The 27361-nt window shown below is 39.9% G+C and overlaps 1 protein-coding gene across 1 annotated transcript in view; it reads left to right on the plus strand.

Annotated features, from left to right (window-relative positions):
* Positions 1–25067, plus strand: part of LOC113902126 (multidrug resistance-associated protein 4-like) — a 205451-nt gene extending 180384 nt beyond the window's left edge. The window contains exons 27-31 of the mRNA XM_027557081.1: positions 279–368; positions 8055–8227; positions 8668–8773; positions 14722–14856; positions 23284–25067. Of these exons, the coding sequence (XP_027412882.1) occupies positions 279–368; positions 8055–8227; positions 8668–8773; positions 14722–14856 (504 nt within the window). The 3' untranslated portion in view covers positions 23284–25067. The remainder of the gene's footprint in view (positions 1–278; positions 369–8054; positions 8228–8667; positions 8774–14721; positions 14857–23283) is intronic.
* The last annotated feature ends 2294 nt before the right edge of the window (positions 25068–27361 follow it).

Genomic DNA, 27361 nt, shown 5'->3' on the forward strand with positions numbered 1-27361 from the left:
AAAATCTTCCTTTGTCTTCAGTTTTTTCCTTAAGATGAAAAAACTTCTTCAACACTTTCTTCTGTTAGTGTTCAGTAGTCCAGAAGATATTTTGTAGCACACTTTGTACAATGAAAAATTATTTTAGAGATGCTTTTTTATAATCATACATTTGCAACTATATTATTAATAATTAATTAATGTAGATGTTTTTGCATTTTAATTTTGACATTCTGTACACATTGGAATAAAATGAAAACAGGTTAAGGTAATAACATTCACTATTTTGGGGTATTTAGGAACCTGTTTTATTCACTGGAACAATGAAGGAAAATCTGGATCCCTTTAATGAGCATACGGATAACGAACTGTGGAATGCCTTAGAAGAGGTAATTTATTAATAGTAACTGTAATTAACTTGTTAGCATCTGTATATGTGTGTTTACATTTAGAGCTTTGCAGATAATTAAGAGGAGTGTGTCAGTTTCATTGACTTCGGTAATAGGAAAACACTGATGACATGGGTGTGCTTAAAAATGTGTGTATTGATGATGATGAAAATCAACAATAATTATGTGACATGTTTTCATTTTAGCTATTTTCCTAGAACCCTGAACAAATAGACACATAATCTTGTCCTTAGCAGAGTACTCAATTAGATGTTAAAACCGTGGGATCAAATTCTACTAGTGACCTAGTGAATTAATTACTCCATTACATTCCAATATTCATTTTATTCCTCTGGTCTTAGGAAACATCCCCTAAGTGGAGACAATAGTAGTTTTTCCTTATTAACTAAAAGATATAAACAAGATCATACTAATAAAATGTAGAAGTTTCATAGGAAAGTGTTTGTAAAGATAAATTATATAGTCAGAATGATGATTATTTATTGGTAATTATGTCATTTTAATGCTGTAGCATGAATGCAGATAACAGAACCCTGGAACATCTGCTCAACTTTTATATGGGAGGTTCATTTCTAGAGAATTTTCTGTTGTTTGTGTCATGTTTTTGCTTGCTCTGCTTCTTTGAATTTCCTCACCCTTGCATGAAAAATTTTTGACTACTAAGTTGCTGTCAGTTTATATTTTAATACAAACCATTTTGTGTATTTGTACTAGTTTTACAAATCAATTCTATTGTTGGAAGAAACCATAGACTTCTAAGCCATAGACAGACTTCCAATTTCTCCTAGGACCTAGCTCAGTCTTTTGCTTTTAAAAAGTAAGACTGAGTATTCCTATGCATTAACGATCAAAGATCAGAAAGAGAAATTGAGAAAGCCATCTCTTTACCATTGCAACAAAAACAATAAAATACCTAGGAATAAACCTACCTAAGGAGGCAAAAGACCTGTACTCATAAAACTACAAGGTACTGACAAAAGAAATCAAAGATGATGTAAAACAGATGGAGAGATATACCATGTTCTTGGATTAGAAGAAACAATATTGTGAAAATGACTATACTACCCAAAGAATCTTCAGATTAAATACAATCCCTGTCAAATTACCAATGGCATTTTTCATAGAATTAGAGCCAAAAAATTTACAGTTTTAATGGAAACACAAAAGACCCCAAGTTGCCAAAGCAGTTTTAAGAAAGAAAAACGAAGCTGGAAAAATTAGGTTCCCTGACTTCAGAATATATCACTGAGTTGGCCAAAAATTTGTTACATAAGATTTTATGGAAAAATTTAAACGAACTTTTTGGCTAGTTCAATATAGATCTAGAGTAATCAAGATGGTGTGGCACTGGCACAATGGAACAGGCTAGAGAGTCCAGAGAACTCACACACCTGTGGTCACCTAATCTGTGACAAACAAGGCAAGAATATACGATGGAGAAGAGGTGGTCTCTTCAGTAAGTGGTGCTGGGAAAACTGGACAGCTATGTGTAAAAGAAGAAAATTAGAACACTCCCTAATACTGTATACAAAAATAAACTCAAAGTGGATTGAAAACCTAAATGTAAGACCAGATACTATAAGACTCTTAGAGGAAAACACAGGGAAAACACTCTACATAAATAACTACTAAATGTTTGTTTGATCTTTTCATTTCAGAGAATTTTTCTGTTTGTTCGTTTGTTGTTACACAAATCTGAGAGATTGATTGTTCATGTTGGTTTGAATTGGTATGATTGTCATTTAGTGTCACCCTTCCATGGAAGCTCTGAAATCTGTAATATATAGATAAGCCTTGACTGTGAGCAGGCAGATTTGGAGGTATGACCATTTCCAGTCAGTAATTCTGGTTTCTGAAGGATATTACCACTGAGTCTTTAAACACCCACCCTGCTTTTCAGCAACATGTGGATTTTGTTTTCTTAAATTGGGTTGATTGCTTCACCTTCTCCTGCCTATAAAGCGTGCACCTCTGATTTCATTTAAGTTTGTGAGTCTTTTACAATCAAATTCTGCAAGAGAAGAGGTGTGTAGAGCATTTAACTATTAAATATAAAGAACGATAGGATGATCCACTACTCTTGAATTCATAGGACAAATTTCATCTTTAAAAAAATAACTGGAAGTACTGGTGCATTATTTTTCAATTTGTTTCCCAGATTTAGACCTTTTTTCACAGATTCTCAGATAGCATTACTCTAGAATTTTAGAATATATTTTTCCATGGACAGAGAAACAGTGTTAATCTAAATTATAAAAATGCTGAAGTGTAGATAATACTAAGATCTACTTTTATTAAACTACATTTGGAACTTTCTATAAAAAGAAAGAAATGTGAGTTTATTTCACAAAGTGAAGTATATGGTTTCCATGTATTGCTTTTGGAATTAGCCCTGTTAACTTTGGTGATATCACTTAGAGAAATCATCCCATCATTGTGTTTCTCTAGGAATTGATTCCTTATGACTGTTTTAAAAGAAAACTTATGAAATCGTTCATTGAAAAACATACAAATGTGATAAAGAAATAATTCCTAAAGAATCTGGATAAAGGGGTGATTTATCACTCTAAGTTATTGTTGTTCAGTTGCTAAGTCACCTCTGACTCTCTGTGAGCCCATGGACTAAAGCACTGGCTTTCCTGTCCCTCACCATCTCCTGGAGTTTGCCCAAGTTCACGTCCATTGAATCGATGATGTCATCCAGCCATCTCATCCTCCGTCTCCCTCTTCTCCTTCTGCCTTCAATCTTTCACAGCGTCAGGGTCTTTTCCAATGAGTTTACATCAGGTGGCCAAAATATTGGAGCTTCAGCTTCAACATCAGTCCTTCCAGAGAATATTCAGGGTTGATTTCCTTTAAGATTGACCAATTTGATCCCTTGTTTTCCAAGGGACTCTCAATAGTGTTCTCCAGTACCACAGTTCAAAAGCATCAATTCTTCAGTGCGCTTTTATAGTCCAGCTCTCACATCTGTACATGACTACTGGAAAGACCATAGGTTTGATTATACGGACCTTTGTCAGCAAAGTGATATCTTTGTTTTTTAACACACTGTCTAGTTTTGTCATAGCTTTCCTGCCAAGAAGCAATCATCTTCTAACTTCAAGGCTTACAGTTGCCATCTGCACGGATTTTAGAGCCCAAGAAGAGGAAATCTGTCACTGCTTCTATCTTTTCCCCTTCTATTTACCATGAAATTATGGGACAAGATGCCATGATCTTAGTTTTCTTAATGCTGAGTTTTAAGCCAGCTTTTTCACTCTCCTCCTTCACCCTCATCAAGAGGTATCACTAACTCAATGAAGTCAGTTTTTAAGTGAACCAAAAACCCTAGTTATTAATTTGTAAAGGATGCCTAACTGGATATTTGAACCTAAACTCACAGAGTTAACCTGAGAATGAGTATGAGGAAACCACTGTTCTCCTCTTTATGAACTTCAATTAAAAGGAAAAGATGGCATTAAAAAAAAAAATTAAGGTCCTCTAGTTCTGTTTCCTCCTTCTTCCTTGGCAGAGATGGACACTCAGAAGGAAGACAGTCCTATGGATGCTGCCTGTCTCATTTTGGTTATTTTTCTAAATATGCCTAAAATACATTTTTCATGTACTGAAAACTTTCCAACTTACTGTAAACTGATAAAAGTTCATCAGAAATTAGTGCTATTGGGGTGCTAAAAAGCAAAGGCAGCTCCAGAAATATAACATGAGTAGTGCCTGAAGATGAAGCACTTTATCACACAGAGGTTAAAAGGTCATAGTAGATAAAACTCTGGAAGTGAATCATTGATGTGTTGCTTCCATTAAAAAGCAAAAACAAAACACCTTAGATACTGGGATTTGGAATTAAGAGTAGAGAATGGGGGCTTCCCCGGTTTCTGAGTGATGAAGAGTCTGCCTGCAATGGAGGAGAAATGGGATTGATCCCTGAGTTGGGAAGATTCCCTGGAGGAGGAAATAGTAACCCACTCCAATATTCTTGCATGGGAAATCCCATGGACAGAGGAACCTGGTAGGCTACAGTCCATAAGGTCCATGACTTAGCAACTAAACAATAACAAAAATGTCCTGTCAAAACTGGGAAGAAATTGTACAGTTAAATGTCTGACATTGATAGTGTCTCTGTTAGGACACAAGCGTGTCTCATCACACAGGAAACAAAGATACAGAAACCTGGGCATCAGCAGCCTGTGCATCAGGAACCACGTGGTTCAGTCCTTGCTGTGGAGACAGGTCACATGTCCATTTCCCGGGGCCTTGTGTTAGGTGAACTTCCTTTACTGCTGGCCCTGCTCTGGTAAAAGCTCTTCCCCATCTGTTGATTGCATTTCAGTGTCTCCTTCTGACCCACACCAGATTTTCTTCTTGAAAAGTAAGAAAGTTCCACAAAATGTGGAAACCACCTGACCTCTGTGTTCCCTTCCTGTGAGGGGCGTCAGCACCTACTACACAGAGTGCACACAGCGATGATGGAGACAGGGCGCCTTAAAGTCCAGTTTATTATTCTTCAGTTTTGCTATATTCTATTATTTTCCCAAGCTCAAAAACAATTGAAGTATTCTATACTGAGATGTATAGTTTTGAATAGGAGTTATTTGTTATATTTTCCTTAAATTATAACTTTTTCAGTGCTTTCCTTTATTTAAAGTGTGATATGATATCTTGGAGCCAGTTAATTATTATAAGAATATATCCTTTTTGCAATTACACTTAGTAAGAAAACAGTGTTATATATAAACTAGTTATCCATATGAATTTAGTTTCTATGGTATATTTTATTTTTTAATATAAATTTATTTATTTTAATTGGAGGTTAATTACTTTCTAATTTACAGAAACAGGTATGTCATGCAATTAGAGTCACTTATGCTTTCATTCGGAGAAGGCAATGGCACCCCACTCCAGTATTCTTGCCTGGAAAATCTCATGGGCGGAGGAGCCTGGTAGGCTGCAGTCCATGGGGTCGCTAGGAGTCGGACACGACTGAGCCACTTCACATTTACTTTTCACTTTCAGGCATTGGAGAAGGAAATGGCAACCCATTCCAGTGTTCTTGCCTGGAGAATCCCAGGGACGTGGGAGCCTGGTGGGCTGCCGTCTCTGGGGTTGCACAGAGTCAGACATGACTGAAGTGACTTAGCAACAGCAGCATGCCTTCATTCATGTTGTTGTTGTATGTCACGTCTGACTCTTCTGCAACTCCATGAACTGTAGCCTGCCATGCTCCTCTGTCCGTGGGATTTCTCAGTCAAGTATACTAGAGTGGGGTGCAATTTCCTTAGCCAGGGAGTCTCACCCAGGATCGAACCCAAGTCTCCTGTTTGGCAGGTGGATTGTTTACCACTGAGTCACCAGGGAAGCCCACCTTCATCCAGCCAACAAATATCTACTGAGAGCTTGTTAGGCAATGTTGCAGGTCCTGGGGCTGTCACAGTCATCAACAGACAAAATATCTGTCCTTCTGGAGCTTAAATTCTCCTGAAGAAGTTGAAAAGCAGGCCAATGCATATGTAACGAAATCTCAGTGCTGATACATGCAAAGTAGAAAAGTGAAGCAGAACTTGAGGAGGGGCTAGCCGATAGCATTATTAATAATGGGCAATATATATTGATCTGTTACAAATTCTGCATGTACTGACTCATTTAATATTCTTAACAATGTTAGGAGGCACACACCTTTATAATTATGGTATCATAGTCTTAGAGTTTAGGAAGCTAAGATAGAGTAGGTTCAGGAACTTACCCAGTTGGTACAGCCAGGCAAGACTTAATCCCCAGGCTGCCTGGCTTCAAGTCTCCAATTTATTTTTGTTTGGCTGCAAAAAAAAAAAAAAAGGTCAACAAAAGAACCTAAAATGCTGTACTTTGATGGAATCTCCAAAATGACAGAATGATCTCGGTTCATTTCCAAGGGAAACCATTCAGTATCACAGTAATCCAGGTCTATGCCCCATCCTAATCATAGAAAGTGAAGAGGAACTAAATAACCTCTTCATAAAAGTGAAAGAGGGATGTGAAAAAGCTGGCTTAAAACAACATTCAAGAAGCTAAGATCATGACATCCTATCTCATCACTTCATTGCAATAGATGGGGAAATGGTGGAAACAATGACAGACTTTATTTCCCAAATCATTGCAGACGGTGACTGCAGCCATGAAATTAAAACATGCTTGCTCCTTGGAAGAGGAGCTATAACAAACCTGCTGCTGCTGCTAAGTCACTTCAGTCGTGTCCGACTCTGTGCGACCCCATAGACAGCAGCCCACCAGGCTCCGCCATCCCTGGGATTCTCCAGGCAAGAACACTGGAGTGGGTCACCATTTCCTTCTCCAATGCATGAAAGTGAAATGTGAAAGGGAAGCCTCTCAGTCGTGTCCGACTCTTATCGACCCCATGGACTGCAGCCTACCAGGCTCCACCATCCATGGGATTTTCCAGGCAAGAGTACTGGAGTGGGGTGCCATTGCCTTCTCTTATAACAAACCTAGACAGAATATTAAAAAGCTGAGACATGACTTTGCCTACAAAGTCCATGTAGTCAAACTTATTGTTTTCCCAGTAGTCATGTACCAATGTGGGAGTTGGACCACAAAGAAGGCTGAGTGCTGAAGAACTGATGCTTTAGAACTGTGGTTCTGGAGAAGATTGTTGAGAGTCCTTTGGACACCAAGGAGACCAAACCAGTCAATCCTAAAGGAAATCAACCCAAATTTCCTTTGGAAGGACTGATGATGAAGCTGAAGCTCCAATACTTTGGCCACCTGATGTGAAGAGATGACTCATTAGAAAAGATCCTAATGCTGGGAAAGATGGAAGGCAGGTGGAAAAGGGTATAAAAGAGGACAAGATGGTTGGATGGCATCACCAACTTAATGGACGTGAGTCTGAGCAAACTCCAAGCAATAGTGAAGGACTAGGAACGCTGGTTTGCTGCTGTCCATGGGGTTGCAAAGTATTGGGCATGACTCAGCAACTGGATGATAATAAGTATATGGACAATATCCATATACTGGGGGAAATAAGATGTTGTGTTTTCTTTTTCATGCATTTTCATTCACAAACAATGCATTTAAGACACTGAAGAAAATGCACTTGATTGGTCCACTATTTGTAGGATTAAACTTGGGAAAGAACCATCATCAGAATGGGCTCCAGTATTACTAATGTATAAGTGGCAGTTTACTATTGCTTGAACTTGCATATATTAAACTTTAGAAAATAGTAAAGGGCCAATAAGCTCATATCTTCAGATAACCAGATTTTCTGTAAAATTTTTGAAAACTTTTCTCTAGTGTACCAATTCCTATGCAAAATGTACTTTAGGAAACTTGACTCAACCATAAAGATCCTTTTAACTTTTCTGTTTCAATCATATTGGGAGAAATAGCTTCACTTTTTGAGAAACTTCCTTAACTAACCCCTGGAGGGGGGTGGGTTCTGGTGGATGTCCTGTGGTGGGAAAGGGGGACACTGAGATCTTTCTGTCCTGAGATAACTCCACCATCTTTCTCAGTGAACACTCATTGGAAGGAGCTCTCTGCATCACCTGGCTGTACATGTAAGACACGTTAAGAAGTCCTGAGGATGTCAAAGCTCTAATGTCTAAAAGGCATGTCTATTTCAGTAGCAGTTTGCTTAGAAAAATGTCATTCTTTCTGAATCCACAGGTACAACTCAAAGAATCCATCGAAGGTCTTCCTGCTAAAATGAATACTGAATTAGCAGAATCTGGATTGAACTTGAGTGCTGGTCAGAAACAACTGGTCTGCCTTGCCAGGGCTATTCTCAGGAAGAATCAGATACTGATTCTTGACAAAGCCACATCATACGTGGATCCAAGGTGTGGAGCTGAGCCCCAGGAAATCTTGAATTGACTTGTAAATGTGGTAAATGGAAAACATTTAGTGAATCTTAGAAATGTTTCTAAGTGCTCACTTGGCCTCATGGATATCTGTTGATAATATTAATTCCAGAAAACAAAGGAAAAAAACAAGACATGTTATATGGTATTAATGTTGTTATGAGGCACCCTAAGAAAGCTGAATTCCTAAATCCAGCTGCTGATAGTTTCAAGTAATTTTGAGGGAAGACTAATTTTCCATCATTTTATGAAAAATAGTAAGTTTCTAAGTAGACATTTTATACTCAGTTTTTTAGGAACAAGACTATATGTTAAAGTATTGATTTTTAAAAACATTGTAAAAATATCATAGGGTGTTTTTAAGTCTTAAGTCTGTTTTTCCTGTCTTTACTGAATTAAATCAACTTCTTTGTTTCTAGAACTGATGAGTTAATACAAAAAAGAATTCGTGAGAGATTTGCCCAGTGCACTGTGCTGACCATTGCACACAGATTGAGCAACATTATTGACTGTGAATGGATACTGGTAAAACCCTCACCATTTTAGTTATTTCCATTTATGTTCAATTTTCAATGTATCCTTCTGTGTAAAATTTTATAGGAACCTCCATTAATTTTTCTCTTAGTTTCTTCTCTCATTCCTGAAAGTTATTCAAGTACTTAACTATACTTTTAGAATGCACTATTAAATAATATATCCAATAATCTTATATTTTCATATTAGAAGTTTATTTAAATTGTCATTTTTTTTATGATGGCCAACCATTAAAATATTCCAAACCCAAGTTATAGCTCCATATTTTAGTGGGGTAGAACACAGTCATTTTCACTGTGTCATAGTTCTTTCAGCATTTTTGGGTTCCCTTATAAAAAAATTAGCCTCTAGTTTAGACTGCTAGGAGGTTTATGGCTAAAGTTGTAGATTTCCTCAGGAGTCCGTGAGAAGAAAAGGCCTAGTGAGAAAAACAGTATTTATTACATAGGGATTTAGAGGACTAGAAAAGTGAAACACTGGGGTAACAATTTTAGAAAGCAACTACCATATCCTAGGACAGATCTTCAGACCTGAGAATTCAGAAAAGAGGCCCTAAGGAATTGATACTCAGACCTCCAAGAAGAGGTCACTGCCTGCTTGCTGGTCATATTTGTGAGGGGGCAGGCGGAGAAGGCAATGGCACTCCACTCCAGTACTCTTGCCTGGAAGATCCCATGGAGGTAGGAGCCTGGTGGGCTGCAGTCCATGGGGTCTCCAAGAGTCGGACACGACTAAGCGACTTCACTTTCACTTTTCACTTTCCTGCATTGGAGAAGGAAATGGCAACCCACTCCAGCGTTCTTGCCTGGAGAATCCCAGGGACGGGGGAGCCTGGTGGGCTGCTGTCTCTGGGGTCGCACAGTTGGACACGACTGAAGCGACTTAGCAGCAGCAGCAGCAGCAGGATGGGGCTAGTTCTCCATGTGCTAATAGCCGGGAGCTGAGTCAGGTCCCAGTGCTGAGGTGACTCTAGTAGCAGAATCAGGTAGAACATTAGTTGTGTTTCCCTTCAGTCTCCCTCTAGTGCTACCTACTGGCAACCTAACGAAGGCCACCTGACAAAAGAGTGAACTGCTGCAGTGACTTGCAGAGACCCAGCTTCTGCATCACAGATGAGAGTTTGGAAATAAAGGAGAATCAGGGATGAAAGACTAAATAAACAACCAGTGAATTTCTTACACAATAGCTCTGTTCTGCACACATGGCAAGCTCTAGGCTTTGGTCTCTGTATATCTGTCTAGTATATTCCTTCCAGGTTTGGTTGGCTCTTTCTTCCTTAGTAATTTAATATTTCCTTCCTTAGCTTTATTTCCTTCCTTCATTGATTCTTTTTCTCTCTCTTTTTCATTTTCTCTCTTTCTTTGTCCTTTTCCTCTGTTGCTTGCTCAGTTTCAATACATGTTAGGACGGGGCTTTATGAAACAAGAAAAGCATTCCTCAAAGGATAAACTTTGGCAGCAAATAATCTCAAGGAATGCAAGATACTTTAAGGTATTTTGATGGTCCATACAAAACAGGCAATAATCACTAATGAGTGGTCAGTAGTACCCACAATTCTTTATGTCTGATGATAATGGAACTGTCTCTTTTGACTTGGGCAGTTCCTGGAATATCACCTCCCATCCTACCTCACATGCATTGTTAGATGGGACATTAGTGGGGCACTGAGTAGATCAGGCTGTCAGTACTGAGGCAGTGCCTGTAGCCTCACTCCTTGAGCTGGATGTGCACAGGAGTGAGCTCTGGGAAGGCAGATGACAGGAGTGGGACATCCCCAACCAAAGGTATGCTCTAGGCTCCAAACAGTGCATCTGGTCACCTGGACTAGACATCACAGTAGGAAGTGGGTTCTACATGCAGACTTTCATGAGGCATGTGGTGACATTCAAGATTGCCCAACAGTGACTCTTAATTTCCAGAAATGTTTTGTGTCAGGCATCCTTAGTCGTTCATTTTGTGTTCTTGATGCTAATTGGAAAAGTAACCTTTTATTGCTAGATTTTACCTGTCACTTTGTTCTTACCTCTCAACATTGCATTTCAAAATTGTCCCCTAAAGCACCATTCTTCCATTATAAATAAATGATGCTGTGAAATTTACTTATTTCAAGCCCTTTTTTAGGCTTTAGAAACATGTCAGGCATCAGAAACATGGCTTGATCTCCAGCTCAGTTAAGGGTCTGTTCAATTAAATTCTTTGCTCCTAAATGTGCCCTAAAGATTTATTTTTGGTTTTTGGTATTATAGCATTAATGACATTAATGGTAGCAGATTCTTTTTATTACTTAATTCTTAGAAATACTGTCACCTTGGAATGTGTGGTTGGTTAGGGAAACTGAGGAAGGACAGAATTTGGACATGTCACCTGGTCTCTAGTCTTTCCCATTCTATTGTTTTCCTCTATTTCTTTTCATTGATCACTGAGGAAGGCTTTCTTATCTCTCCTTGCTTTTCTTTGGGACTCTGCATTCAGATGAGTATATCTTTACTTTTCTCCTTTAGCTTCTCTTCATTTATCAGCTATTTAAATAACCTCAGATATGCAGATGATACCACCCTTATGGCAGAAAGCAAAGAGGAACTGAAGAACTAATTTCTTCATGAATGTGAAAGAGGAGAGTGAAAAATCTGACTTAAAACTCAGCATTCAAAAAACTAAGATCATGTCATCCAGTCCCATCACTTCGTGGCAATAGATGGGGATACAATGGAAACAGTGACAGACTTCATTTTCTTGGACTCCAAAATCACTGCTGATAGTGACTGCAGCCATGAAATTAAAAGACACTTGCTCCTTGAAAGAAAAACTATGACCAACCTAGACAGCATATTAAAAAGCAGAGACGTTACTTTGCTGACAAAGGTCTGTCTAGTTAAAAGCTATGGTTTTTCCAGTAGTCATGTATGGATGTGAAAGTTGGACCATAAAGAAAGCTAAGTATCAAAGAATTAATGCTTTTAAACTGTAGTGTTGGAAAAGACTTTTGAGAGTCCCTTCAACTGCAAGGAGATCAAACCAGTCCATCCTAAAGGAAATCAGTCCTGAATATTCATTGGAAGGACTGATTCTGAAGCTGAAACTCCAATACTGTGGCCACCTGATGTGAAGACCTGACTCATTTGAAAAGGCCCTGATGCTGGGAAAGACTGAAGGCAGGAGGATAAGGGGATGACAGAGGTGGAGATGATTGGATAGCATCACTGACTTAATGGACATGAGTTTGAATGAGCTCTGGGAGTTGGTGATGAACAGGGAGGCCTGGCATGCTGCGGTCCGTGGGGTTGAAAAGAGTCAGACACGACTGAGTGACTGAACTGAGCTGAACTGTCACCTTGTTAGTCCTAAAGTGTTATCACTCAGCACCTGATCTGCAGATGTGAACATCTGTATCCTCTGAACAAAGCAGCTTTGTTGCTATTATCAAAATATGTTCATTTGTTTAATGCTTTACTTACAGATTTGTTGTTTAGTCGCTCAGTCGTGTCCACCTCTTTGTGACCCCATGGACTGCAGCACACCAGGCTTCCATGTCCTTCACTATCTCCTAGAGCTTGCTCAAACTCATGTCCACTGAGTCAGTGATGCCATTCAACCAGCTCATCCTCTGTTGTCCCCTTCTCCTCCTGCTTTCAATCTTTCCCAGAATCAAGGTCTTTTCTAGTGAGTCAGCTCTTCACATCAGGTGGCCAACGTATTGGACTTCAGCTTCAGCATCAGTCCATTCAATAAATATTCAGGGTTGATTTCCTTTAGGATTGACTTGTTTGGTCTTCTTGCAGCCCAGGAACTCTCAAGAGTCTTCTCCAGTACCACAGTTCAAAAGTATCAATTCTTCAGTGCTCAGCCTTCTTTATGGTCCAACTCTCACATCTATACATGACGTCTGGAAAAATCATAGCTTTGACTAGATGGACCTTTGTCAGCAAAGCAATGTCTCTGCTTTTTAATACACTGTCTAGGTTTGTCATAGCTTTTCTTCCAAAGAGCAAGTGTCTTTTTACTTGCCAATATCTCCTGGTAAATTTCTATAATCTCACATTTTTCTCTCTTGATCAATGCCTATGAACAAATCTTTAAAGAACATTTATGAAACAATATCCGGCCAGTCCCTCCCCAACTTTCTAGTTCTGTCCCACTCTGCTCGCCCTCCTTCCTTTATAGCTAAAATCACACTGATGGGCTTTCAGTTCTCCAGATTCAGTATTCACTATCTTACAGTGTGCCCTCTCTAGACTTTTGGATTAGTCTAAGGTGACTGTGGTGGCAATGGTGAGATGGTGGGACTTGGGATAGATAAGGAAGTGAAGCCAAGTGGACTGTGTGATGGATTGAACATGGGATCTGAGGGCAAAGAAAGAAGTTGATGTTGGTTTCTGGGTACAGAGACTGAGCATCTGGGTGAGTAGGGAAGACAGAGGGAGAAGGGAGATGCTAGAGTTCTCTTTGGAGCCTGTCACCTTCGTGATGAATGACCTTGTTTCTAGGAAAGGATCTTACCCTTCACTGTGGAGCTTCCCTTCTCACTCCTGTGTTGGGAGACCTTCAGTGTAGGGCTCCCTGGTTGCGTTCATCAGTGATGTCACAGGGAGATCCCACCAGGAGATGTAAACTCGGCTACTTGTTTATATCTTGTTCTGAACTGGTTGTGGTTGCTGACTCCTCTGGTAGGAATGGCAGGATTAGACCTCAGGGGACCTCTGCACATCCCAGTTACAGAGTTGGGGATTGTCCTCTGTGCCCCATTCACCCCAGGTACAAAGCTTGTATATATTTCTACAGCTTCTGATTACCAGTTGGCTTTCAGTTCAGCAAAAACATCACCAGTAATGTTCTTTCTCAAAACTTTAATTTTTGAGGCAATCTTATTTTTATCATGTGCTTTAGAAATATAGACATACCTTGTTTTATTGTGTTTCCCAGATACTGCATTTTTTTTTTTTTTACAAATTGAGAGTTTGTCAAAAACCTACATTAAGCACATCTATGGGTGGCATTTTTCCAACAGCATTTGCTCATTTTGTGTCTTTGTGTCGCCTTTTGATAATTCTCACAATATATCAAACATTTTCACTATTATTGAAGTTGCTCTGGTGATCTGTAATATCAATGATCTTTGATATTACTACTATGACTTATTGAAGTCTCTGATGATAGTTAATATTTTTTAGCAATATTTTATTTTTAAGTTAAGGTATGTACATTGTTTTTTTCATTGTTTTTTCATTATTGTGCAATAACGATATTGCACACATGCTTGGGTACAGTATAAAGTAAACAAAGCTTCTATGTGCCCTGGGAAACCAGAAAATTCATGTGACTCACTTTACTGTGATGTTCATTATATTCTGGTATTCTGAAACTGAACCCACAATAGCTCTGAGGGATGACTGTACCTGTTTACTTTCTGGAAAACAAGTGATTGTCTGTACTGAAAGCTTTAAGGACATAAAGACAAGTCAATCTACTACAAAGTCTAATGTTCCAGAGGGCAGGTGGCCAGCCTGGAGGAGCGGCTGCAGAAGTGACAGATGTTTGATTTTCTTGAATCAAGACATTTCCCAACGCTGTGTATCTTATAAGTAGCCCTCAAAGCTCAGAGTCTGAGAGCTAAAAGCACTAACTAATGATAACAACCCCAAAGGCCCTGGACAGAATATAAAACGCTAAAGAGTATTCAGTTCCAGTAATCATAATCATGATTAAAGCTTTCACTTTTCTGAAAATGAGAGAACTTTCATTTTCTTCCTTTCCTATACCCATATAATAATGAAAGGCTGGGCTGTGCCCTTGTCTCCCAGTGAAACAGGGGAATCAAACCATGTAAATACCACCAATCCTCCCGCCCAAATTCTCCCTGTCCTGCCCCTTTTTGAGATATTGCCTGAGTTATGTTACTGGGGGATATTGTGTGCTAATGGGTTTCTTTCTGCTATTAACAGGTTTTGGATTCAGGGACACGGAAAGAACATAATCAGCCAAATACTTTGCTGCAAGATGAAAACAGCCTATTTTACAAGATGGTGCAACAACTGGGTGAGGCAAAGGCTGCTGTCCTCAGTAAAATGGCAAAATAGGTGAGGCTGTTGTGGGAAGCTGTAAAATTCGCCTCCAGGATTCACTCTTCACAGGATCTCCACCAAGGGTCTGGGAAAAAGCACTCTGTGTTCTTTTCAATAGAAGCCTCCAGAGAGGAAGCTTCATGACTGGGTCTTTAACAACACATGGCAGGTGGAAGGCAGGTCTGCTGGGAATCTGCAGCAGTGCTGGGGGTGGGGTCGGGATGTGTGAACCCTTCTGTGTGTGTGTACCTGTGCCTGAGAGAGAGATTTTGGATTTGGCTTTCCACATGTTTGGACTCTGGGTTCAGATTCTCATGGATCATAAGAACATTTGCATTTTGCAGACCCTTTACTTTCATTCTGATTGGCACTCAACACATTTGTGATACAAGTTCCATCAAATAATATCCAGGAAATTTGAGAGTTTAAGGGAAAAAAAATTGGATATTTTGATTCTAGGAAGATCTTTCAGAGAAAAGTGTAGGTCTCTTCTGTTTCCTAGTCTGTAAAGAAAATTCTTACCTGAAATTATCACTTTCTACCTAATTCTTTGTTGTTTAGAATTAGGTCCCCCTCTATGTTTCCTCTACCTTCTAGACGATGAACTTGTCATCAGTACAAATCAAGAACTCACAATAGCTTCACAGTGTAGTCTGAATGGTGCCTAAAGGTTTACAGAGCACTTTTTCAGAGAAGAGGTGTGTGAGGCACTAAGCACTGTGTGTGGTGTGAGGAAGGGGCTCAGTGAGTAACATTCAGGTCACATGGTATCTTTCTAACAGAGGTGTACTGGTAACCAAGGTCTGGTTTAAGAGAATTACCCACTGTCATGCAGCCATCTGCAAGACTTTCTGGAACCAGGTGGGAGTGGGATTGGGTTTAATGGGAAGATAGAAGGAAAGAAGGAAGGTCTGGTGTTCTTGTTCCTTAACATGTGTGACTCAGGGTGGGATGTGGCTTCCCCATTGAAAATTTATCTCTGGGTGTTAAATTATGGATGCATTTTCCATTCTTCATACTTTTCTGTCTTTCCAAGATTTTCACTTGTAAACAGAATAAGATTATTTGTGTAATATTTGAAATGTCTTAAAGAAAACATGTCCCGGTATCTTAAGTACTTGTATATGAAAGATTTATCTAAAATGTGGCCCTTAGTTCATCACTCTCTCCTCTCAGTCCTCTCTAGAAATGAGGAAATGCAGAGCAGGACCTTCCACTGCTCATCAGGTAGGAGACTTCCTGGGTCCCAGAGCTGGCTGAAGAGTTGACAGAGCTAGAGTTCATGCTTAGGTTTAGGGACAAGGAAGTCTGTGTTTTGAACTTTTCATGAGTACTTACATTGTGTGCAAATGTTGAGAAGCTGAACAAGAAACTCTGTATTTTTTTATGCCTGAAATTAACAGAGTGCTTTTATCACTAGAATGTCTCCCAGTCAGACCATCCCTCCTGACACCTCAAGAGCCAGGAATCTCCTAAACCCTTTTGCTCTTTTGACCTTAGGCATTTCACATCAAAAAGTAGTGTTCCCACCTATATGTCAAAGTCTTCATTTTAAAACTATATTATCATAACATTGAGTAATGAGAAATAGAACACAATTTTAGATTGGTTCAGATAATAAGATAATAGGATTCAACCCTCTCTTTGTACAGGTGAGGAAACTAAGGTACTTTAGAAGGAAAGTGGTCCTATGTATATAACTGGTGTTAAGCTAGTTTGAAGCAGACACAGAATTAGAAATTTGGTCTTTTAATAAATATTTTAAATCAAGTGTAACATACATACTGATGCAGACATAGGTCATAGAATTAGAAAGCTTGTGATTTCAGGTCTAGTAATCCTGCACCTACTCTAACAATATTAACGGTAAGTTACATTTGTGTAGTTCTTTATAATTTATACAGTTCTCACATGTATGATTTCATTTACTCTCCTGATGGTCCATTTTTATCCCATGTCATGGATGAGGAGAGTGTGTACAGGGCTCACCCAAGGTGACAGAGCTGGTCCAAGGAGCACAGAGGGGGAATTGCTGAGGGAGGCTGGGTGCTGTCCTAGGTACTACGTTCTGTGTCGAGCCTGAGAACGCTGCTCCTGTCACCTGGTAGCCAAGGTAGGGCCAGTCACCGAAGTTCATGGTGACAGAACTTCACTCTTGGATTTCAGTCCTGCCACTGGCTCAGGTCCCTCTACAGAAAGAAATACATTTCTGAATTCTCATGCCATCTTGACATTATTTCTGCATACTCTGCATCCTTTTAGGAGGAGAAGCTGTAAGATTATCAGTTTTTTTAATGTGCAAGCATCAGATATCAATGCATTGTTCAGAGCTATAACACGGGGACCGTTAGCCTAAGTCACGAGGTTTCACTCTATTAGAACAGAATTCATTTATCTGAAAAGAAAACTCAACATCTGGAAGAAGGTGCTTCCACATCACATTTTCTTGAACTTGTAGCTCAGGGGAGCTGATCACTGTCTGATTGACTCTTTTGGATGATCCATGAAATAGTAGAGAAAGTACCTTTTAGATACAAAAAGCTAAAGGGGGCAGTAGTTCGCTAGGGCTGCCATACAAAGACCAAAGAGTAGGCGACTTATAAAACAGAAACTTATATCCTCACAACCCTGGAGGTTGGAAGTCTGAGGTCAAGGTGTCAGCAGGGTTGATTTCTTCTGGGGTCTCGCTCCTTGCCTTGTAGACACCATCTTCCCTCTGTGTCTCGCATGCTCTTCCCTCTGTGTGAGCCTGTGTCTTGGTCTCTTCTTATGAGATCTCCAGTCTGTTAGATTAAGACACACCTGTATGATTTCATTTTAACTTTATTACCTCTTTAAAGATGCCATCTCCAAATACAGTCACATTCTGAGGTACTGTGGGGTTTAGGGCTTCAACATGTAAAATTGGAGGTGAGAGGGTAACAGGCAAGAAGGCCAGGGGTCTCCAAAAGGAGGAAATAGTCTGCAAGTTTCAGACATTTTTCTAATTTCTCTCTTAATCTGCAGGAGGAAACAAACTACTAGTGTTATATTTTTTCCCCTTCTCTGTACAAATTTATATCTGCTGAAAAAGAAATGCAAAAAGGCAAAATGATTGTCTGAGGAGGCCTTAACAAATAGCTGAGAAAAGAAGAGAAGCTAACGGCAATGGAGAAAAGGAAAGATATACCCATTTGAATGCAGAGATCCAAAAAATAGCAAGGAGAGCTAAGAAAGCCTTCCTCAGTGATCAGTGCAAAGAAATAGAGGAAAGCAGTAGAATGGGAAAGAATAGAGATCTCTTCAAGAAAACTAGAGCTATCAAGGGAAAGTTTCATGCAAAGATGGGTACAATAAAGGACAGAAATGGTATGGATCCAACAGAAGCAGAAGATATTAAGAACAGGTGGCAAGAATACACAGAAGAACTATACAAAAAAGATCTTCATGACCCAGATAATCATGATGGTGTGATCACTCACCTAGAGGCAGATATTCTGGAATGTGAAGTCGAGTGGGCCTTAGTGAACAAAGCTAGTGGAGGTGATGGAATTCCAGTTGAGCTATTTGAAATCCTAAAAGATAATGCTGTGAAAGTGCTGCACTCAATATGCCAGCAAATTTGGAAAACTCAACAGTGGCCACAGGACAGGAAAAAGTCAGTTTTCATTCCAATCCCAAAGAAAGGCAATGCGAAAGAATGTCAAAACTGCACTCATCTCACACACTAGCAAAGTAATGCTCAAAATTCTCCAAGCCAGGTTTCAACAGTATGTGAACTGTGAACTTCCAAATGTTCAAACTGGATTTACAGAAGGCAGAGGAACCAGAGATCAAATTGCCAACATACATTGGATCATCAAAAAAGTGAGAGAGTTCCAGAAAAACATCTGCTTTATTGACTATGCCAAAACCTTTGACTCTGTGGATCACAATAAACTGTGGAAAATTCTTCAAGTGATCGGAATACCAGACCACCTTACCTGCCTCCTGAGAAATCTGTATGTAGGTTAGAAAGCAACAATTAAAACTTAACATGGAACAACAGAGTGGTTTCAAATCTGGAAAGAAGTACATCAAGGCTGTATATTGTCACCCTGCTTATTTAACTTATATGCAGAGTATATCATGAGAAATGTTGGGCTGGATGAAGCACAAGCTGAAATCAAGATTGCCAGGAGAAATTTCAATAACCTGAGGTATGCAGATGACACCACCCTTATGGCAAAGAGCTTCTTGATGAAAGAGGAGTGAAAAAGTTGGCTTAAAACTCAATGCTCAAAAAATGAGAATCATAGCATCTGGTCCCATCACCTCATGGCAAATAGATGGGGAAACAATGGAAACAGTGACAGACTTTATTTTCTTGGGCTCCAAAATTACTGCAGATGGTGACTGCAGCCATGAAATTAAAAGATGCTTGCTCCTTGGAAGAAAAGTTATGACCCACATGCTGCTAAGTCACTTCAGTCGTGTCCGACTCTGTGCGACCCCATAGACAGCAGCCCACCAGGCTCCCCCGTCCCTGGGATTCTCCATGCAAGAACACTGGAGTGGGTTGCCATTTCCTTCTCCAATGCATGAAAGTGAAAAGTGAAAGTGAAGTCGCTCAGTCGTGTCCGACTCTGTGCGACCCCATGGACTGCTGCCTACCAGGTTCCTCTTCCCATGGGATTTTCCAGGCAAGAGTACTGGAGTGGGGTGCCATTGGCATATTAAAAAGCAGAGTTGATATTACTTTGTCAACAAATGTCCGTCTAGTCAAAGCTATGGTTTTTCCAGCAGTAATGTATGGATATGAGAGTTGGACTATAAAGAAAGCTGAGCACTGCAGAATTGATGCTTTTGAACTGTGGTGTTGTAGAAGACTCTTGAGAGTCCCTTGGAGAGCAAGGAGATCCAACCAGTCCATTCTAAAGATCAGCTCTGAATATTCATTGGAAGGACTGATGCTGAAGCTGAAACTCCAATACTTTGGCCACCGGCTGCGAAGAACTGACTCATTTTAAAAGGCCCTGATGCTGGGAATGATTGAAGATGGGAGGAGAAGGGGATGACAGAGGATGAGATGGTTGGATGGCATCACCAATTTAATGGACATGAGTTTGAGTAAGCTCCAGGAGTTGGTGACAAGGAAACCTGGCGTGCTGCAGTCTGTGGGGTCGCAAAGAGTAGGACAGGATTGAGGGACTGAACTGAACTGATGCAAATTTAAAAAGAGGTTTCTTTTAAAATTCTGTTTGCCATGAAGATACCTGATTCCACCTGAAGTTAACTTTTCTCAAACTTTGAGCTAACCAATGTGTTTTTCTTATTGAAATGTTTGTCTTAAGCTATGTTAAGGAACTATGCATTTACCCTAGACTCTGTCTTCAAGTGGGCTCCCCCTAAGACTCAGAACAGACTTGACAAACCAGTGTGGTTTACTCATGCAAATGTTCTCTTAAGCTATGTCAGTGAGACTATATTTGCTTGGAAACCTGAGTTTCCTCAAGATTCAGGTCAATCATCTTATGGCCAGGGACAATTCACCTTGTGCCAATGTTATCTCAAAATACATGTTGTGTGTGAGGGGCCTAGTGCCAGTCTCTGAGTTTTGACACATTTCCTTTCTCTAATTTGCAGACTGCTAGCAGCTATATGGATCTTCCCTGTAGCTCAGATGGTAAAGAATCTGCCTGCAATGCAGGAGACCCAGGTTAGATCCCTGGGTCAGAAAAATCCTCTGGAGAAGGGAATGGCAATCCACTCCAGTATTCTTGCCTGGAGAATCCCATGGACAGAGGAGCCTGGTGGGCCACAGTCCATGTGGTCACAAAACACCACTACTACTGGTAGCTATATACCATTCGCCTAAAGACTATCAGGGGACACTCTTTCTGCCCCCTTCTGATGTCTATCTCAGAAGCTTTCTCTATCTCTTTTATACTTTAATAAAACTTTATTACACAAAAGCTCTGAGTGATCAAGCCTCGTCACTGGCCCCAAATTGAATTCTTCTCCTCTGGAGGCCAAGAATCATGGCGTCTTTCGTGGTTCAGCAACAGCCTTTCAGAAGTGACATGGTTCAGCTCCAAGAATAAATGTTTGCCATCCATTCTGTGGAGAAAACAATGGCATCCCACTCCAGTACTCTTGCCTGGAAAATCCCATGGGAAGAGGAGCCTGGTAGGCTGCAGTCCATGAGGTTGCTAGGAGTTGGACACGACTGAGCAACTTCACTTTCACTTTTCTCTTTCATGCACTGGAGAAGGAAATGGCAACCCACTCCAGTATTCTTGCCTGGAGAATCCCAGGGACGGGGGAGCCTGGTGGGCTGCTGTCTCTGGGGTCGCACAGAGTCGGACACGACTGAAGTGACTTAGCAGCAGCAGCAGTAGCAGCAGCATCCATTCTGTTCTGTGATGAAGCAGATGTGGTTGAGGATTTTTAAAGTTTCTTTGTTCCCAGTGTGTAACAGAGGTGTCATTTTGTCTATCCATGAAATCACCTAATACAGCCCAGAAATTATAAAATTCTCATATCCTAGCTCAAGGAGCCTGGTCCAGTTGGATAGATGGAGGAGGCACTTAGCATCCATGTGGCCTTGTGTCCCCCAGGGCCTCTGAGCCTCAGGTCCTCACTTGTGTGTAGGGCAGGATTACAGCTCTGCTGGCTTCTTCACACTTATCACAGGGATCAGATGAGAGAGAAGATGCTTAAGGCTTTGAGAATATAGAGGGGTTTATGGTATAAAAGTGGGATCACTTTGTAAAAGGCTGTAAATAGAAACCTTGCCTCCCAATAATAAAACAAATATACCCATAGTTCTTCTAGGTTGCTTTTGAGACTCTAAATCAGGGGTCCCCAACTGCTGAAGATCCTTTGCAGTATTCAGTTCAGGTATTTCAGACCATGAAGCAAAGTCCTTTTCAGTTAAAAGTTGCTAAAAACAATATTTTCTTTATAAAAAAATTGTATGGAGAAGAGTTATAGAGAAAGAAACCAGATGATTTTGTAAAGAATGTTAAGCAGTAGAAAATGAATTTTCTTTTGTTCCTTTAACTCTTTTTAGTTTCACCAAAAGAATACATACATATATAATCACAAAATACGTCTAGCTTAAGAAAATGAAAGAGGGTGATGATACAGATTTAACACCCCCCCTCCCCGCCCCCCGCCATTCCCACCAAAGGCTTTATTCTTAAATGCTTCCATTACAATGAAAATAGTCTCAGATTTCAGCCAGTGCAGCCAGTGGCCCCAAGCATTCTTGGAGGGTTTATTTTTCTCCTTAGGTGACATTTAAATATATAGCATTTCATGTGCAGAGCAGGATATGTTAGCAACAAGAGAGTAAGAAAGTGCACTTACTATGAAGGTAGGTGTCCTAGTGCTTTTCTGTTTCACGCGTGAAGTTCATTCTCTCTCATGATACCTTTGTTTACAGCACCCACAATGCACTTGTAGTCAGTTTCTATAAAAGAGACCTGTAATCTTATGTCTAAGCAACTCAGTTTGTGACATGAGTTAGCCTCTGATAGACGATACATTTTTTGTTTTAAAGACTCAAATGAAATTTTTTACATTCTTCTTTGAGGAAAAAGAGTTTCACTTGAAGTTGTTTTTTGCCCAAACATGTTCAGAGAAGGTTTCACAATCCCTGACATTATTTTATTTTGTTATGTGCATCTGTAAGGAACTGAGATACAACACAGCTACTAAAACCTGATGATTGTGGAACTTGACAGCACTTCCTTTCCTTTGTGTTCTGCTTATACACTGAGAAACCAGTATCTCTTCCAGTTCAGCTAGATTGGTAGAATTCAAGAGCTCAAAGGTCTGGCAGAGAGCTGTCCTATTATTGGGTATCATCTTACATTTTAGAGAAGTCTCTTGGTTGAGTCATTGTTAAAGCATTTGCTTTTCTTTTCATTCTTGGGACCCACTATCCACAGACCACATTTCTATAGGACTATAACTGCTTTGCCACACAAACTAAACACCAGGATATTTCATACATATATGCCAGTGTTTCAGTGCTTGCCAATCAGAGTTTATAAAATATAAAGATAATAACCCAATATTAATATCCAAATCTGTTATGCTCCTTTTATGTGTGAAAATAACAAACCCTGTTCAGATGTTAGATTTCCTATCCTCTTTGTTACCCTGTTTTTAATTTATTTCAGGGAATAAAATGATTTTGTGTATCAATTTACTGTAGTGATAAAGCATATCTGTGAATCAGAATGATCAGAAATCTAATAGATCTACAGGTTATTTGGAATTACGTCCAGCCCCACTGAGGGTTTTAATGGGGCTACTTCCTCCATAGAATAAATACAGCCCTGGTTTTCTAAAACTGTATCTCCAATAGTAATATGATTGCTTCATATGAAGAAGGAAACCTAGAAATGTGTTGCCTTAGGAGGAGGACTTTAAAACTTTTAAACATGCTGTTTTTGTCTTTTTCTCCCTCAGGTGTACCTCAAAAGGAGAGAGCTAGATATCACTCACAGTGACCATGTGGTTATGAATGTTTCCAGTGGACAGCCCTCAGCCTTCACAATTTTTGAGTCAACACTGTGATTCTCCCATGGGTTTATGTCTATTCCAAAGGCTTTTTTCCAATAGGTTTTGCACTACATAAACTATATTCTACTTTTTTTACACCAGCAACAAATATTTACACATTACAAAATGTGAGTTCTCCAACCTCAATGATTTCAATCTCTTGAAAAAGGATTTATGATGTTTATTCAAATGTTATATTCCTTGCTTTCTTATCCAAATCAAAGGTGCAGGCCACCAATAAAAGCTGTCTCCCAGGTTTTGTGTCTTGAGAGACTCCAGAGCCAAACTCATTTTCTAAGATTTGAGACAAAGTTGTTACAGATGTTTTTTTACTGTTCCCAGAATTACATATTACTTTCCAATTATATCAGGGATTCTGTTTACTTGAAGACTGTGTGAAGTTACTGTTTTGTGTCCACTTCCTTTAACATGACTAGGATCCATTTTTCCACCAAAAGACCTCTGGTTAAAATACTATAGAGAAAACTGATAGGATAAACATACAAGATACTATAGTTTAAGTAACCAAAAAAAAAAAGGTGGGGGGGATATATGGTTAAATACAGAAGGAAAATATCCTATGTTCTGAAAGAGAAGGAAGAGAAAATATGCTTTCTCAAAATAGGAGCCCTTCTAGGGGATTTGCTAATGAAGGATAGATGTGTGCTAGACTGTCTTCTAGATAGAGGATTTTATTTTATTTTTCTTACATTACAAATTGTGGTAAAGTATATATAACATAAGGCTTCCCTGGTGGCGCAGAGGTTAAATAAATTTTGCCATATAACCATTTTCAGTCACATAATCCAGTGGCATTAATCACATTCACAGTATTGTGAAGCCACACTGTCTGGGTAGCTTTTGGTAATTATGTGCTTCCTCTTCAGTGTGTTATTTCTGCAGAGTCATTTTGATAAGTTTCATTTTTCTAGGAGGAATCTGTTTCCTGTGAGTTTTGAGCTTGATTGGCATAAATTTATTCACAATGTCTTATATGTTTAATCTCTGCAGCATCTCTAACTGTGTTCTTTTGGCTTTTTAATTTTATTTTAGCCTTCTTTTTTATGAATTATCTTGCATAACTTTTTCATGTTTTCAAGAATCACCTTTCTGCTTGATTGATGCTCTCTTTTTCCCCTAGTTCACCATATGATTCTTTCCTTCAACTTTTCCTTAACTTTGAGGTTTTTCCTCTAAATTCTTAAATTGAAAAGAGATTATTAACATCATTATTTTTCTAACATAAATATATAAAGCTGACTTTTTCCCCCTAAAATCCACTTTAGCTACAATCTGCAAGTTTTGGTATTCACCATCGTCAATAGCCATAGTATTATGTATTTTCTAATTCCTAATTTAATTCATTAACTCTATCTTTTACCCATGAGTTATTCATAAGTATAATGTTCTCTAAATTTCAAATGCTAATGGATTTTTTTTTAGATTCAGCCATGTGGAACTGCTAACATTCAATCTTTTTATAAGCTATACAGTAGCAGTTTCATATGGTTCAACATATAGTTTTCTTTTGTTATTAATATATAACAATTTCATTTGGTCAGACAACATTAGATTGTGAATTTTAAACCAAAGGTAACCACATTCACCCTAAAGGTCCTTGTTTCTACCATTTTGTATTTTATTGGGGGTTTTTAAAATGTTATAAGTTCATGTGTAACCAGTAATTTTCAATAAAAGTCCTCCCCGAATACTGGAATGTTTTCTGATATGTGCTGCAGGCTGGCTCTCTGGGATGCACACTTGGATGGAGTTTAGTGCTGGGATGTGTATCAGGGGTGCCCTTGGGGTCAACACTGTGGAATCAGGAGGGAAGAAACAGGGTAAAGCAGAGGGAAGGATCAGGCTGGATCACTGGCCAGACGACCTGAGCTGACCCCATGAGAGTCTGGAGTGATGATGACCTTTCAGGGTTGCCCTGACACATTCAATGACCAGGCCTTTATACCTCCACCTGGATGGATCATTGCACTTAGGCTGCCCCCACAGGGGCTGGTGGTTTAAGGTTACCCACTGGCAGCACTGGACAACAAGTCCTTGAAGGGAGGTCAGGACAGTACATCTCCATGTTCCCCCTGGGCATGTATCACAGCTCCAGAGGTAGGTGATGAGGGTGTACTGTGGGGGAAACTCTTGATGACTAATGGTTAACACAAAATGATGACTCAGCGATTCTCCTCAATACCCTCTGGTCTGAGAAGGTCCATGTAGTAGAGAAATCCTCATTCTCCAGAGTCAGCCCAGTTGTCACCTCTTCTAGGAAGTCACATTAAGATCAGTCGTCATCCTAGGTAACTCGGATTTGTGTATTACCCTGAGCGCCTTTCGTGTTAAACTGAACCATACTTGGTTAGTGCCCTGTTGTCACCATCTTGAAATACTTTATTTTTAAACAAGGGGCCTGTTCTTTCTGTTGTGCATGTAGCCTGCCCTGAGTGAGAATGGTCACACGTGGTCTTTTTCTCACCTAGTATAGGGCACTTGAAACTGTGCCCTGTCCACTTTTTAATTATGTCTTCCAGCAGAGTATCTGTACCTAGAGGGTGCTCAGCAAATGTTTGTTGAATGAATAAACGATAACCTAGAGCAAGCCTTCCTTCTCAATTTTATAATTTTGAGATTTTAAGAGGTAGCCTGGGATAACAGAAAGCCCTGGTTTTGGAGTCAGTCACACTGATCTGTCAGTTCTTTCTCTACTACTCACTAGCACTGTGGGTGTGGGAAAGCAGTAACCACCCAAGGTGCCAGGACACTAGAATGGCACCATCCTTTACAAAATAGGCTCTGGACACTTACAGTCATGTAGTCTTAGTTACATGCTCGGGTAAGCATCTCAACCTCTGAATCTCAGCTTCTTTGTCTGAAAAATGAATATAGTTTCTGCTCTTGAACCATCGCTTTGGTTGGGATGATGGATGGACTAAGAGCATCCAAAGACACAGGGTGGAATCACTGACCTTGGAGATTCTTATCACCAGGAGAGGAGAACAGGATGGGTGTGGATGAAGGAGGTTTGTAGATTGAAGAAGGTGTACTTGAGGAGGTCCACATCTGATGGCCTAAACCAAACTGTTCTTCCTGCACATGTAGTTAAAATGACACAAGTACACAGGGAGAAGCACAAACTGGAGTCAGGGACAAATACTGGCTCCTCTGGGCACTGATTTGCTATGGATTCAAGTTCTACTACCTGGTAAGTGTGGGCTCTTAAGGTTGGGAAGCCCACTGCTCTTCAGGGTCTTTGAAAGTTGAGGTGGGGATAGTATGATTCACAGAGGGCTGCTGCAAAGATTAACTGTGACAGTGATACTCACAGTGAGGACTGTGCACTAGTGCCAGTTCATGACCTGTTTGTAACCCAGTTAGAAGTAAGTGCAGGAAATTCAAGAAAGCTAGAAACTCACAACCATCTATATTGCTGTGACATTCACCCTCAGGATGGGTGGGATCCTTAACACCCTGGGGACCAGTGTGAGGGTTGCACTATGGGGGGGGGGAGGGGGGGCCCATGGCTGAGCTGCACACTAGCCGTGCACAATGGATCATTGATTAGGTAGCAATGGGCTGAAAATGTAAAATTAGATAACCCCAGACAGATAAGAAACAATGTGGGATATGTTCAATGCTTTTGAACAATGCTGTATATGGGATTAGCTGTCAATCAGTACTACCTTTTCTAGAACTATCCACTTTATTAATTGTTACCATCATATTTAACTTAAAACTAGAGCACACAGGCTTTCAAAAGGCCCTATTGTACATTATCAATATTTTCACTTCAGTTAAATTGAGTCACTCAGTCATGTCCGATTTTTTGTGACCCCATGATCCACAGCACACCAGGCCTCCTTGTCCATCACCAACTCCTGGAGTTTACCCAAACCCATGTCCATTGAGTTGCTGATGCCATCTAACCATCTCATCCTCTGTCTTCCCCTTCCCCTCCTGCCCTGAATCTTTCCCAGCA

Source organism: Bos indicus x Bos taurus, chromosome 12 (assembly GCF_003369695.1).
Source record: "Bos indicus x Bos taurus breed Angus x Brahman F1 hybrid chromosome 12, Bos_hybrid_MaternalHap_v2.0, whole genome shotgun sequence".
Taxonomy (NCBI): domain Eukaryota; kingdom Metazoa; phylum Chordata; class Mammalia; order Artiodactyla; family Bovidae; genus Bos; species Bos indicus x Bos taurus.